This window comes from Artibeus jamaicensis, unplaced genomic scaffold (genome assembly GCF_021234435.1).
Source record: "Artibeus jamaicensis isolate MK-2021 breed Jamaican fruit bat unplaced genomic scaffold, CSHL_Jam_final scaffold_1964, whole genome shotgun sequence".
Taxonomy (NCBI): domain Eukaryota; kingdom Metazoa; phylum Chordata; class Mammalia; order Chiroptera; family Phyllostomidae; genus Artibeus; species Artibeus jamaicensis.
Genome location: NW_026522030.1, coordinates 35158060 through 35172830, shown reverse-complemented (window position 1 = coordinate 35172830; position 14771 = coordinate 35158060). Strand labels below are relative to the sequence as shown.

The 14771-nt window shown below is 35.3% G+C and overlaps 1 protein-coding gene across 1 annotated transcript in view; it reads right to left on the bottom strand.

Annotated features, from left to right (window-relative positions):
• Positions 1–2434: 2434 nt before the first annotated feature.
• Positions 2435–14771, bottom strand: part of ALDH1A1 (aldehyde dehydrogenase 1 family member A1) — a 53725-nt gene continuing 41388 nt past the window's right edge. The window contains exons 10-13 of the mRNA XM_037140348.2: positions 14301–14465; positions 11040–11197; positions 7717–7791; positions 2435–3024 (exon numbers count right to left, since the gene is read on the bottom strand). Coding sequence (XP_036996243.1) covers positions 2952–3024; positions 7717–7791; positions 11040–11197; positions 14301–14465 — 471 coding nt within the window. The 3' untranslated portion in view covers positions 2435–2951. The remainder of the gene's footprint in view (positions 3025–7716; positions 7792–11039; positions 11198–14300; positions 14466–14771) is intronic.

Sequence of the window (14771 nt, the reverse complement as noted above, 5' to 3'; positions counted from 1 at the left end):
AAGATGCTCAGAAAATTACACGCATTGCTCATGAAAAGAGGTTTTTTTGATATCTCATTCCCTTCTGAATTTTGTGAAGAAATAGCTAAAATTCTCTATTTTGAGTTAGTGCCTACTTTCAATTGGCCATGAGAACTTAAGAACAATTTATCCTATTTCTCCTTGGTTCTTTCTAAATAAATTTAGAAGCATGTATCCTGAAAATTGAGGGATGGAAAGGACTGTGGACAACTGAGGATCCATAGCTGAGTCTTCACAATGCCTTTTAATGAGCAATTACTTCCAATCCTAAAACTTAATCTGGTATTTCTGAAAATGAAAATGATTTCTACCATGTGGATATTGAGAACAATGAGATCATATTTGTTTTTGTATTTTCTGTAGCACATGGCCTAATAAGATACCTTTTAACTTTTCAAGGTTTTCTGATTGCCAGTGTAGCTTTATAGGATGGAGGAAAAAGAATACAAATAATGTCTGCAGGCTCAGAATGAGCCAATATAAAGCAGATATTTTCTGTTTAATTCTGTAATGTCTTATTTATACAGTGAAGGTTTAATTTTCAAATATTTAAACTTGCTTCTGGCTTTTGTCTTGTTCTGTGTTCAGGCCTCTATGTTATACATTTTGAAAAATGGTCTGGTTTGATGCCATTACAGTATTAACTTGTCTACCTATTAATTTATTTATGCATGGTTTTAAACACATCTTTCAAAAATGTACACTGTCTGGTTTTCAGAAAACACAACCCTCCTCTGTATTTGGATATTTCCCCCTCTCAATGTTCAAAGATCTTTCAGGTCTCTGTTAGACAATGATTCTTCCAGTTTTCAAAATGCTGATTATGCCCTGAAACTTATAAGATAGTTCAGATTGCACATCTTATAGGTCCACACAATTTTGAGAAACCCTTGTAACTGGAGTTGAAATTATTTCAGGTCTAAGGAGCTAATGAACTTCATTCATTCACACATTGTTGCACTCTACTGTGGCAGTGATTACAATGTCCTAATAATGTCACTAAAGTTTCTATTAATGTTCAAATCGTAAATTTCATAATTTATATAATATCTGAAATGGAAAAAAATGCTATCCTAGAGATGACTAGGTTTAAGTTTTAAGCTGTTGAGCTAAAAATATTTTAGAAAGTGAACAGCAATACACACGAAATTATTTGCTTATTTTGTTTCCTACATGGGAGCACAGGCAGAAGCTCTTTGTGTAAGGGAATAAATATGTAAGTAGGGTTCAGTCAGCTTCTTGCAGAGGACATTGCTTTGGCTGCTTTCCCTTGATCCTCAGATATTTCCTTAGGACACTCAATGTTATCTTCTTGCGTAGAACAGCATTTTCAAACATGTGTTTCTTTTTTTTTTTTTTTTTAAGATTTTACTTATTTACTTTTAGAGAGTGGGGAAAGGGGAGAAAGAGAGGGAAAGAAACATCAATGTGTGGTTGCCTCTTGCACATCCCATACTTGGGGCCTGGCCTGGAACCCAGGCATGTGCCCTGACTGGGAATCGAAATGGTGATCCCTTGGGTCACAGCCCATGCTCAATCTACTGAGCTACACCAGCTGGGGCATCAAACATGTGTTTCTTAATGTTAATTGGTGTTAAATGGGGGCAGGGAGAAGGCAAGTGCACTGATTAAATAAATTTGGGAAAAGAAACTCTTGGTTTTGTAGGGCTTCTCAGAAGCTAGAATGTGCTAATGTTCAATGTGAAACTCTAAGGGGAAAAAATATTACATATGTATACAAAATTTTTCAAAAAATTTCCCAATGGAAAATTTCCCAACATATTCTGAGAGACTATGTTGTAGAATAACACCTTCCTTTGAAACTACAAATTAATAATCAATTAAGGTTCATATCCAGTCAAATTTCCTTCATGAGCCCTGTCTCAATTCCTTCAGTGAAAGGTCATCTCTACCCCTTTGGCACATTACTGCACTCTTATGGTTCTTAAAATTCTCATTTCCAATATAAGTCCCATTCATTTTTCCCCTCTCCTCCCTCTTTTCTTCTTTCCTCTTCTTTCTTCCCTTCCCTTCTCTTCCCTTCCTTTCTGACAGTATCTTTGTTCTCCACTAAATTAAAGCACCTGGAGATAATGGATTATCCATCATTCACCTGTTTTCTATAACATTTAATATCGTGTTCTATGAGTTTTAATCCCATGACTTTGTAGGAACTCAATACCTGCACGCTGAATGACTGAAACCATCTATCTCAAATGCTTGCTATTGATTTTAAGAATTCCTCTAGAAAATAAAATATGTTTCTTTATCCATTTGCGAATATAGAGATTAGGCTTTTATTTCTAAATATATCTTTATGCTCATGGATTTTGAGCAACAAGGAGAATACAACCAAGACTTTGCCACAACCAAGACTTCTATTGTACTTAAAAAAATTCAAACTTAACAAGACTCATGCAAGGTTGTTTTTATTAAGCTTTATGATTAGATTACAGCTAAGTATCTCAGGGATTACTTCATTTGAAAGGAAGACAAGACATTCTAGAACACATTTCAATAAACTCGAAAGACTTCACAGCTACTGGCAACAGAGCACATGTGCTCTGCAGTTAACAGGTATGTTAATGGAAAGAAGCGAAGTGACAACTGGTTCTCTTCTACACAATGATAATCCTGGACAAGTAGCTACAAAGAAAACTGCATGACTATTATGGAACTAGAGATATCTTGTATCTGAATCCATCATTTTATTACATGTAGGACTTGGAGGTCACATATCAGAAGGTAAATGATTCAGTATAAGCTACACACCAAGTATTCTATGTGTAGTGTTAGTGCTCATGTGATTAGCTTATGTTTTTAAAAATCAAGAAAACAACAATTTTGTGTTTAAAAACCACCATAATATATTAGTGACTGCACGAGATGCTTAACCATTGAGTATTCTTCTCTCTCTCCTTGTAGTTTCTTTATGAGTTCTTCTGAGAAATTTTCATCGTGACCGTCTTAACCTCTGTATACTCGTGGAAACCGTATTCTCCTCTAGAGAGAGTGGGGAAACAAAAAAAAAAAAACCACAGAATTTAGCACAGCAGTACAAAATGTACTATAGTCCATGATCTGGTGCATGTTTGTTCTTATCTGGCTAGGAACAAAGGGAGATATTTTCTGTGTACAGAAGCTTTTCAAATAGCAGCTAGTCAACCATAAGATATTTCAAACAATTTTTTTTTGCATTTTAAATGATCATGTACATTCAGTTGATTTTCACAGAAATTGTCCACTTTTGACATTGTTCTATCTGACTATAAAAGAGCTTACCATACACACAAAAATTCTAGTTTAGGTTAAAATAAATAAGACAGACATAGTACAAGAGGAGAAGTATTAATATACAGGGTAGGGCAAAAGTAGATTTATAGATGTTTGGAAATAATACAGGAATTTAATAAATAATAAGGATAAGCTCTGTGTTTCATGTACTCACACCTGTAAACCTCCTTTTGTCTCACCCTGTATAATCATTTGAGTAGCATAGAAAAACTAATAAGTTCAAATATGACTTAGCTTAGTTATTTACCACATGTGATTGACCCAGAAGGGATGAAGGGGCTAAACAGGACCATGCTTCCACTTCTATTGTAACAGGCCCTAACACAGAGGTCTTGAAACAAATTATTTTCTAGCTGTAGTTTTAACAATATCTTTTGACTCTTGATTCTTGGCAAAATAAAAAAAAATTTGACCCATTGTTAGACATTTTTCTTCCTTTTTTTGTTTGTTTATTTTGTTTTTAAGAAAGGAAGAGGTTTCATTGGCCTAAATTCAGGTCTTTTGGACTTTTTGTGGTTGTGGATTTTCCTATTCATAGCCCTGCCATTTCTTTGCTTATATAACTCTTGAATCAAATCCAAATGATCAGAAATTAACCTGAGTCAATCAGTTGGAACTCTGGTATTATATCTTGTTCTCAGGTCTATGAAGACCTCCTACCGACTTTGAAAACTGACTATGATTTATCCTTTGATAAAGAGATAACTTAAAAGATTAGGCTAAGTTATTCTCTATATTGTCTTGATGAGAGGATTAAATTACCTGTACCTAAGAGTACTCTTCAAATCATAACACTAATGCACATATAAGCTTACAGAGGAAAGAGATCTTGATCCTTTCTGCCCCTCCCTTATGGTGATGTGGGCAGGCATGTAGAAGACACCTTTTTCTTTTGGGCAACCTAATCCTCTTACCCTGACTCTTTTCTTGGGCCATTAAGCTCCTGAAAATGCCTTCTAGAAGCTTCAATGAGCATGTTCTTCAAAGTAATTAAAGGGTTTAGCCTCAGTTGTCTGAAACCCATTAAAGGATAACATTTTGGTATTTTTATCTCAAAAAGTTAGAGAAATCAATCCATGATTATTGCCAATAAGCGTCCCACTGTATTTTGGGTTATAGCACACTGGAAACACTCATGACAGCACTAAGTACGGTATTGTCATTCTCAGGTGGAAGTAAGTCCCGCTTCTTACTGTACCTATGCATATATTATGTGTGTGATATAACACAACATCCCTTACACTTCTTTTGCCTTACTTGTCTGTGGGTGACTAGTTCTGTGCTTCTAAAATCTTTAATATACCAATAACCTGGGAACTGACTGAAATGCCCATTCTGCTTCAGGAGGTCAGGAGAAAGGCTGGAGACAGCATTTCCATGCTTCTCACCCAAGCTCTACAGTGTCATGACAAATTGTATCTGTTTTTCACTCCAGACCCAGAAATTAGCCTGATATCAATTAAGGAGGCACAGAGGAAATGTTGGCTGAACGGACCACATCTTCCTGCTCCCCTTTTCTAAAAAACACAGGAGCAAAGAAATATGTTGTGGAATGCTGAGAGCCAATAAAGTTTGAAATGGCACACTAGCGAAGTGTCAGTTCTGTTAACCTAAGTAAAAATTAGTGCAATTACACAAAGGGAGGAATTTCTGCCATTTAACTGATTCCAGCACCAGCATCGTGACCTGAGATGCACATGCAGGATCAGCTAGTCAGCATCACCACCACGGTGCATCTACATATGCTGTTTTGGGGTCTTTGAAGACTCTGTTCCCAACCGATGAATTCTACCTTTCTGCCATTGAGGATAAATTATAATTGAACTCTTGGGAGTTGTTAATTATCACTTCAATAATTCTCTTTGAACATCTTATAGAAAAGGACTTGTTTATTAAGTTTGTCAACTTTGATTTCAGGGGGACTTAAACAGTAGCACCCTCAGCTAGCATTTTTGAAATTAAAAGTTACTATATAAAATTTTCCTTTGTATTTTAAAGAAGAAAATTATCTATATACACATTAAAGATTTTTAAGAAATTAGTCAGGGTTAATTTCTGTTTTTCATCTCTCTTCTTTTTGATTTCCTTAATGCCTCAACCTTATAGTTTGACCAAGTGGTATTAAACAAATTTGACATATTTGGTCTACTTTAGTTGTTTCATCCCTTTTGATTATTTTATTTTCAACATTCCTAGGGGAATGTGTTAGATAACTGGGCCAGCATGAACTTATTGTCTTTCATGATAATCTAACCTTTCTTTTAACTTTTTGTGCAAAATAATTAGTTTTACCAAGGGACTCTCTAATAATGCGTATTATAAAGGAAAAGGATGAGGAAAGAAGAAACCATTGCTGAGTCCTCACTTTGTTACAGTTACGATACTACAGAATAAACATGCAGTAGGTCATTTTATTCCCATACCCATCTTAAGAGGAATGTTAATATCTCCACTTTAAACAGGAGGAAGTAAGGCTCAAAAGTTGTGCAAACTTGAACTAGGCTGCACAGTTAGCAAATGGTGCAGCCAGGATTCAAATACAAGTTGGTTAATCTTTAGTTATGTTAAAGATTATGCACTTCACAATGCCATGCACTTTTTATGGGTTGATCTTTTGCCACTCTCTTCCTCCTCAACAACATTTTAAAGATATAGCTTTTCACTGCTCCACTAGTAACATGTAACCCAATTTTCTTGAATTAAAAACTTCTTAATCTGTATCCTATTTAACTCTGGACTTATTCTTCCCACCCACATAAATCCCCACCAGCCAACCAAATTCACTAGTCCTTCACCATGCCACAGGTAACATTCTGTTCAGAACTGCCTCTTTTCCATTTACTCAATTTCTGCTTGTTTCATGCCCTAGATTGATTCCTATCTTTTCTGTAAGGTCTTTTCTTATTCTGTCCATTGCCATTAAGTTTTTACTTACTGAATTTACACCAGAGTTACAGCCATGGAATCATACACATGGCAAAGAAGTCATAGACCTTCTACTTTCTTCTTCCATGCTTATCCCCACCACAAATGCTGTCCTTAATGGACAGATTAAAATTGTGAATTAGATGCCATAAATGCTATATTCCAGTGGGACGCCAATTTTCCATTCTTTAACACTGTGCTTGCACTTTAACTGTTTCTGTACCTCTGTGACGTACAGACTCCCAGTCTAATACAACTTATTTCATAGTGTGTGTAGGTGATTTTGCAATATCTATGTTTTTACACATTCCTCCTGCCACCACAGTTACATGAAAGATGGCATATGGTATCATGTTCTGGGGCTCCTTGGCTTATATAAATATAAGTACTTAATATATGTTGAGAAAGAGGATGGATCATTTGATTATTTCCTTTTTTCACTGGCTCTCCAAAGATAAACATTTCATTGTAATTTTGCTGATTTATTTAAATGACAAAGTACATGCATTCCTGTCCGTTCCCAACTGAGACTCACTTTTACTTGCTGTTTATAAAATGGGCAGCTTTACTATGTTTGATTTCATAGGGTTTGTATATAATGTGCTTTTTTTCTTTATGACTTTTAAAATTTATTTCTATCTTAAAAAAAAAGGACTCATGGACATGGGCAACAAGGCAGTAGTTGGAAGGGAGAAAGGTATATAAGGGGACTAAATGGTAATGAGATAAAATATAATAAGGATTATATATTTTAAAAAATTATTGCTAAATATAAGAAAATTTTAAGAAATTAAGTGGTTAAAATTGCTTGAACAAAATTAAGCAAATATAATGTCACTACTTTCTATGTATAAATATATATGTGCACATTTAAAAAGTCTTTATGTCCTGGTTTAAAAGCAACTAGAGGCTCATAAATGCATTTTTATATGTATTCTTAATTTGATCATGACTATAAAACATGTTTTCTTTGGTCATATTTTCTTTTCAGTTTACATTTTAGTACCAAGAATAACTCATTCAGGTAATTTAAAATGTGGGGGTCTATTATCAATAATAGTTCAACAAATGAGACCCATTCTTCTTACACTGAAAAAATTTTTTAGATAAAGACACCTGATCTACTTACTTAAGAGGCATCCTATTCAAATCACCACAGTGTCCGTATATTTGCACACTTCTTACAACCAGTAATTTGTAGTTTCTAGCTTCTTTCTAGGAATGTTTTCAATGACCAATGTAAAGTGCTTAGTATGGTCCCTTATGAACAGTAGGAGTTTATTAAGTTACATCTCCTTTCTGCCATTACAGTTTTGTACTTAGGGGGTAAACCCAGTAGTTAAAGAAGTTATTTGGCAGTATGAGTCTCTAGGAAAGACCAGAGCAAGTGTTAATTCAAGTAGTAACTATGGAATAATTCCTTGGGAATGACAACCATTTTTATCAAGGTAAGGATCTTAACAAAAATGTTCTTACAGTTCTCGTCCATTTCCAGACATCTTGAATCCACCAAAGGGACATTGGGCAGATACCACACTATAGCAATTCACCCTGGAAAGAAAAAGCACTATAGATTATACTGAACTTATAAAATAACTCCTAAATCTGGAATTTTAGAAAATTCAGAGAACTCTTTAAGAATTTCATTAATTTCAATAAAACATACTCATTGTGATAAAAAGTAGCACTATAAATTAGACTGCAGAAGTACATGTATATATACACTGCCTATAAACAAACACAAAGGTACCACTCTGTGTGCATAGCCGTTTTGATAGGACTGTATGTGCCTCAGAAGTTGAAGTTCAAATTATAAAGGATAAAGTAGCCACAGGAAAAGGGATGTGGCTTGCTGGAGAATTACAATAAGTTTTGTAATTCTCTTGAGAGTCGTGTGCTTAACAGGCTAGAATCATTTTTTTCACAATGATAATATGTATCATATTATTCAGTTCAGTTTTCAAAATTAATTGATTCAATAACTGCTTCAACTGAGGCCTCAGCAAGAGTTGGATTTCATTATTAATTTGTTTACTCCTTGCCACATTTCTGAACAAGTATAATTACAAAAACATGAGTGATTAGAGCTAAAGAAAGAATTATAGTAGAAGATCAAGACAAAGGAGAAAGTTAGAACACAGCGATGCAGGGCAGGAACAATCTGTTTAGCCTTAAGTTCCCCGGCAGCCAAAGCGAACAGCAGAATCTAATTATCTACACGATTCTCATTATACATAAGAGGAAAACGATATGATTTAAAGAAGGCACATTATTCTTTTAAAATACTTTTCCTCCCTTTATGCCATTATAATAGGTGAATGATAGTGTTACTTATAGATACATTGTATTATGCTTGGAAAAGTTTGGCTATTAATTTGGTCCTGAGATAATATACAGACATTTTCTCAATTAGAAGCATTTATTATCCAATTCCCAGGGTTCCATATTTTCATTGGACCACCAAGTTCTTCCCATCCAATCTCTCTTCCTGGAGGATGGTTCCTTAAATAAACTTACACTCTCAAAAGACAATTTGTCTCTACTTTACTTCATTGCTCTTTCAACTGCAGAATCAAATCATTATTTTGAAATTATGAGTAAAATACCAAAAACACTGAAATTCAATAGTTGTCTGGAAAACATCAAGCAGTGACTATGTTTGGAACAATTCCAGAACATTCTTATGTTTTAAAATATACAGTAAATATTCTTATGTTTTAAGATGCGCAGTAATGAGAATACAGTCACCTCTGTTTTAATAGTGGAGACATTTCTGACTGGGGATTCCCCTGCCTGGGGCGCCCAAGTGGAGTGACGTCACAACAAGCTGCTTAACCAAACAGGCAAATACCTTGCTGCTATTACAAAGTCAAGAAAACTGAAATGTGTCTTTTTTAAAAAGCACAGAAAATGAGTTTGTCCCTTTGACTCTATCATGGAAGGGAAACTGTGTTAGTGTAAGGAAACAGGAAACGAAAATATTCAGTTAGAGAAAACTAAAATGATCGGCCTTGCCAACTGATTCTGTGTTTTAAGATCCTTTCTTGTTATAAAGGGAGGTGCTATGCCCACAAACCCTGGCTCCGCCCCTTAGAACCTGGGTGATCTCTGGAGAGTTATCCGGCTTCTCTAAGTATGTTTCCTTCTCTGTAAAATGGGCATGAATGATATTGAATAGGATCGATACAAGGCGTAAGATGATGTATAGAATCATGCTTCATACAGTACTTGATACATAGTCTTTAGTAAATGGAAATAATATACACACATATGATAGCAATGAGTTTTATTAATAATTGGATCATAGGATAATTCTACATTAATTACGAGCCATACTGATCATTCAAGAAAAATTCAATTTTATTAAGACTCACTAAAAGAAAACACCCCATCATAAGAAAAATCAGGCTTTTGAGCTGTAGTCCTTAGTCCTAGTTACATATTAAATCGTGTGAAAGCTTTGAAAAATACTCTTTAAATAGAAGAGCTATGCCCAGACTCAATCAGGGAGATTGATGCAATTGGTAGGTTTAATGTACACACTCCCCCACCTCAAATCAGTCTATATACATTTAAAGGTATGCAGACTACTCCAGTGTGAAGCCAGGGTTGAGAATCACTGCCTTGGAGTCTGAAGTTGGTCTGAATCTCAGCTGTCATTCATTGTGTGATCTTTCTTGAAAATTATTTTATTATTGTTCAATTACAGTTGTCTGTATTTTCTCCCCATCCCTCCCTCCACCCCCTCCAAATCCACCTCCCTCCCTTGCTTCTACCCTCCCCCTTGGTTTTGTCCATTTGTCTTTTATAGTAGTTCCTGAAAACCCTTCTCCCCTTTGTCCCCTTCCCTTCATTGTGTGATCTTGATCAATCATTCAATATCACTAAGCTTTTTGATTTTTTTCATTGGTAAATATGACATATTTAAGAAGCTGTAAGGCAAAAAAAGATAATGAGCACAAAGAACTCAGTGTTGTGCCTAGTGTAGAGTACGTGTTAACTAAATGATGACTCTCCCTTGGACTAGGGACAAGATCCTGGAGCTATCAAGAGGGGTAGGGATTGCTTGTCTGTCTCTTCAACATCTAACAAAAATTTTAGTTGGAATAGATGTGACATTGTCAGGAAGGAAAATAACCTTGGGCTGTTGCCAGAACTGAGGGCATGAAGTGACGTTTGACAAGAAAGAAATACCAACGAAGCAGTCCCTGGGAACCGGGCAGGGGAGAAAATAGCTGGAAAGGCACCGCCTCAGCCTTTGTATCCCGTATATTCAAGCATCAAAATCAGAGATATCAATCAGGTCAAAAACAAGAAGGATGTGATCCTCAAAACTCAATATGTTCTTCCACATTAAGATCTCCAAATACCTCTAAAAATCCCAGAGTAAGAAGCCAATGTAAGAATTAAATGTGTGCATACGTAAGCACACCAAATAAGTATTGTCTTATTATGTAATGAACTTGCTTAAAATACAACTTTTATCTCCCCTGTGTATAGCATAGTACCAAGTGCCTTGAAATTACTTAGTAAAATTTATATTGTATTACCCAAGCATCAGTAAAATATTTTGGGCAAGCAATTTCAGAAGGCTGGGAGGTATTAAAGAAAATACCCTTCTAAAATTTCTCCAGTGTGTTTTGTGTGTAAAAATCCTTTCAGGGTTTTGTGTGTTTGTTTGTTAGCAACTGTTTTCCCAGCTGGCCATGTGATTCCCAATGAAAAAAATCAAAATCCGAAAAGGTTCAAAGTAACCTGTTAATGTAATTAACATCGAAAAGGCAGTATGTTTGACTCACCACACTGTTCCGGCCTGCAGAGCAGAGGAGATTGTTATGGCTTTATCAAGGTCTTTGGTGAAGATTCCTGCTGCTAAGCCATAGAATGTATTGTTTGCTCTCTTGATCACATCATCCACAGATTTAAACTTCATGATTTGCTGCACTGGCCCAAATATCTACAGCACAAGAAATGAATAAAATAAAGTAATAGGTTAAAACTAAATATTTTAAATTGTAGGGTTTTTTTGCCTTACAAACTGTCTTTTTTTAAAAAAATATTTTATTTATCTTTAGAAGGGAAGGGAAGGAGAAAGGGAGAGAAATATCAATGTACGGTTGCCTCCTGTGCATCCCCTGCTGGGAACTAGCCTGCAACCCAGGCATGTGCCTTGACTGGGAATCAAACGATGATCGTCTGATTCGCAGGCCTACGCTCAATCCATTGAGCTACACCAGCCAGGGCCTTACAAACTATCTTAAAGTAAGACTTGCTTCTCATCTGAAACCTATGAGTACAAATTGAAATGGCAGCTGCTGGAATACTAGGATCAGATGGGTGTTCTCTTTGGAAGATGAGATACAAAAAAGAGACATGTTTATTTTCTAGAATTGGAATTATTCTTCCAAGAACTTAATGATTATGCATGAAAGCATTAACTACAGAGTTGCTTTTCCATTTAGGAATATTTAAAATCCTCTTCCCAGTTATCCTCATTTCCCAAGTAACTACACAAATAGCAAACCCGAGTAGGTAATGTTTATTCTACTGGATAAATGAGTTGGCAATGATTGATAATGATGTTTTCAATATCAGTTTACCATCAGTTGAAACATCAACTATTATATTGGTTTTAGATCTCTTCATAATCAACCACATTGGTTGAATCCACATGAATTTGTGTTCAGATTTTACTCTTCAGCCAAACCTTATTCAACTCACATATACCAAACAAAATGATTCTTTACTGCAGGAGCTTAAATCCTTACGCACTTGGTGCCAGCCAAAGCACAAGTTCATGGACAATGCCTGTCATCATGGGACAGGAGGCAAAAATCACTCTTTGCTCATTTTGGTCTGAACCCTCTTACTTTTGCTGAACTCTCTGACTAGTGCAGCCCAGACTTAATTTCTTCTGTATCTTACCTCTTGCTGGGAGAAAAACAACTGTGTTTTCTCCTAAAAAGTAAACTCCTATATTACTTTCCACAAAACATATGTTGAAATTAAAGGAAAGAAGGGCTCCTCCAAGTGTTACCAGAATTTTCTGGGAAATGTAAAGTAGAGGAAGCAAAACTCAGAAAGGATAAGTAGTTTTCTGGTGTTCATTACTGTAGTAATGGGCAGCTACTATCATCAAAGCAGGGAGAAGTGCAGAACCAGATCTTCAAACAGGAAATAAACAGGAAAATCAGGAAAGCAAATGTGTGTGGACAATCAAACAAGTTTTTTTCTCCATATCAATTTAGCCCTCCACTGAACTACAACTTCTGCACTTAACTAACAAATATTCGTCTTATTAGAACTGTCATTCTGGCTTATCTTGGTTAACACCAGATAGAAAGAACTAGGAAAAGAGCTTCAATTAAAGAGTCATTTATTGTTTTCCTACAGTATTCATGAAACAGCTAGCTTGTGTGCTACTTCAAAGTAGGAGCCTGGGGCCATGTGCTGTGTTTAATTAAAATTATGGAAGATATTAGCACATTTATTACAGTAGATGCTATGTATTTAGTTTTTAGGCTACAATATCATGATTAGATTTATAAAACACAGGAGAAGGCCTTTGGACTTAGGGGTAAACAAAGAGTTCATAGAGTTGATACCAAAAACACTATACATAAAAGGAAAAATGAATAAACTGGACTGCCTCAAAATTAAAAACTTTTGTTCTGAGAAAGATCCTGCTAAGCATATGAAACAATAAGCTAGAGAATGGGAGACAATATTGGCAAACCACATATCCAACAAAAGTACAAGGATATATAAAGGACTTTCAAATCTCAACATAAAAATTAAACAATCTAATTAGTACATGAACAAGACATGAAGAAACATTTCATTGAGGAAGATAACAGATAGCAAATAAGCAAGCATAAGATGTTCAACATCATTAGCAAATGCAAATTTAAATAACAGTGAGCTATACTACATACCTATCTTCATGGTTAAAATAAAAATTAGTCACAATACCAAATATTGATGAAAACAGAGAGAAATTGGATCACTCATACATTGCTAATGGGAATGGGAAATCTTTTAGCCACTCTAGAAAACAGTTAAGCAGTTTCTTAGAAAACTGCATTTACTATATGACTCAGCAATTGCCCTCCTGGGTATTTATTCTAAAGAAATGAAGACTCATGTTCACACAAAAACTTGTACACCGATGTTTGTAGCAGCATTTTTCATGGAATTTCCAAACTAGAGCCAACCCAAAAGTTCTTCAACCGGTGAATAGTTAAACAAAGTGTGGTACATCCATGCTGTGGAATACTATTCAGCAATAAAAAGGAAAGACTATCCTTGCATGCTACAAAATAGATGAATCTATCTAGAGAGATCTATGTTGAATGACAAAAAGCCAACTCCAAAAGGTTACTTGAAGTATAATTTCATTTATTTAACATCTTGAAATGACAAAATTATGGAAATAGAGAACAGATTTATGGTGAAGGAAAAACCAAGGTCGGGTAGGAGAGACATGGATTTGGCTGTTAAGGAGAAACATGAGGGAGTGAATCATGTGGTGACGAAAGAGGGATCTGTGTCTTGACTTTTTCAGTGTCAACACACTTGCTGTGAAACTATAGTTTTGCGAGATGTTACCATTGAAGGGAACTGGGTAAAGAGTACATGGGATTTTTCTGTATTACTCCTTCAGTAATAACTAAATCCACAACTACCTCAAAATAAAAAGTTTATTTAAAAAACTGCATACAATTTTATCTTTTCCAATGATTTTCAAATATTTTATTTCCAAAAGAGAAAAAGCAACACTGCAGATACTATTTTCATTTCTTTAAATCTTTGAAAGAAGCACCCAGACATCATTAAGTACCCTGATCAGTGACTGGCTGGATATTCTTAGCCTACCCAATAGATTCCATACTATTTTTATTATGAATCACAACTTTAAAACTTTACCAGTAGTAGAAATAGAGAGAATCATGTTTACTGAGAAAGGTGTTTGAAGAACTGAGAGCTTTAAAGGGACGCCGTGCACACACATGCAGACAAAAGATGGCACTAGAGGGAACAGAAGAGAACAAACCCTTTACCTCCTCCTTGGCGATGCGCATCTCATCTGTCACATTCGAGAAAACCGTGGGCTGGATAAAGTAGCCTTTGTTTCCCCATGGTCCTCCACCACATTCCAGTTTGGCCCCTTCTTTCTTTCCACTCTCAATGAGTTCAAGTATTTTTTGATATTGTTCCTTATCAATCTATTTGAAAAATACCATGTGAAAAGGGAAAAAATTAGCAACTTATAAAAAGAATACATTGTGTGGTCTTTTACTGAGGGCTTCATAATCCTGGGATAGAGTTGTGAAGTCAAATAATGAAAACAGCTGACAAAGGCTCAGATTCATTCTTTTGGGTATATTTTATTTTTCTGATTTTTGAAGACATTTTTAATGATGTTTTCATGAACCTTGAAGATAGAGATTTGTGTTTAGCCTTTGTTTTACTGTTATATAAGAAAAGAATATTGGTACTGCAAACACATATAAACCTTTTCACACGACTGT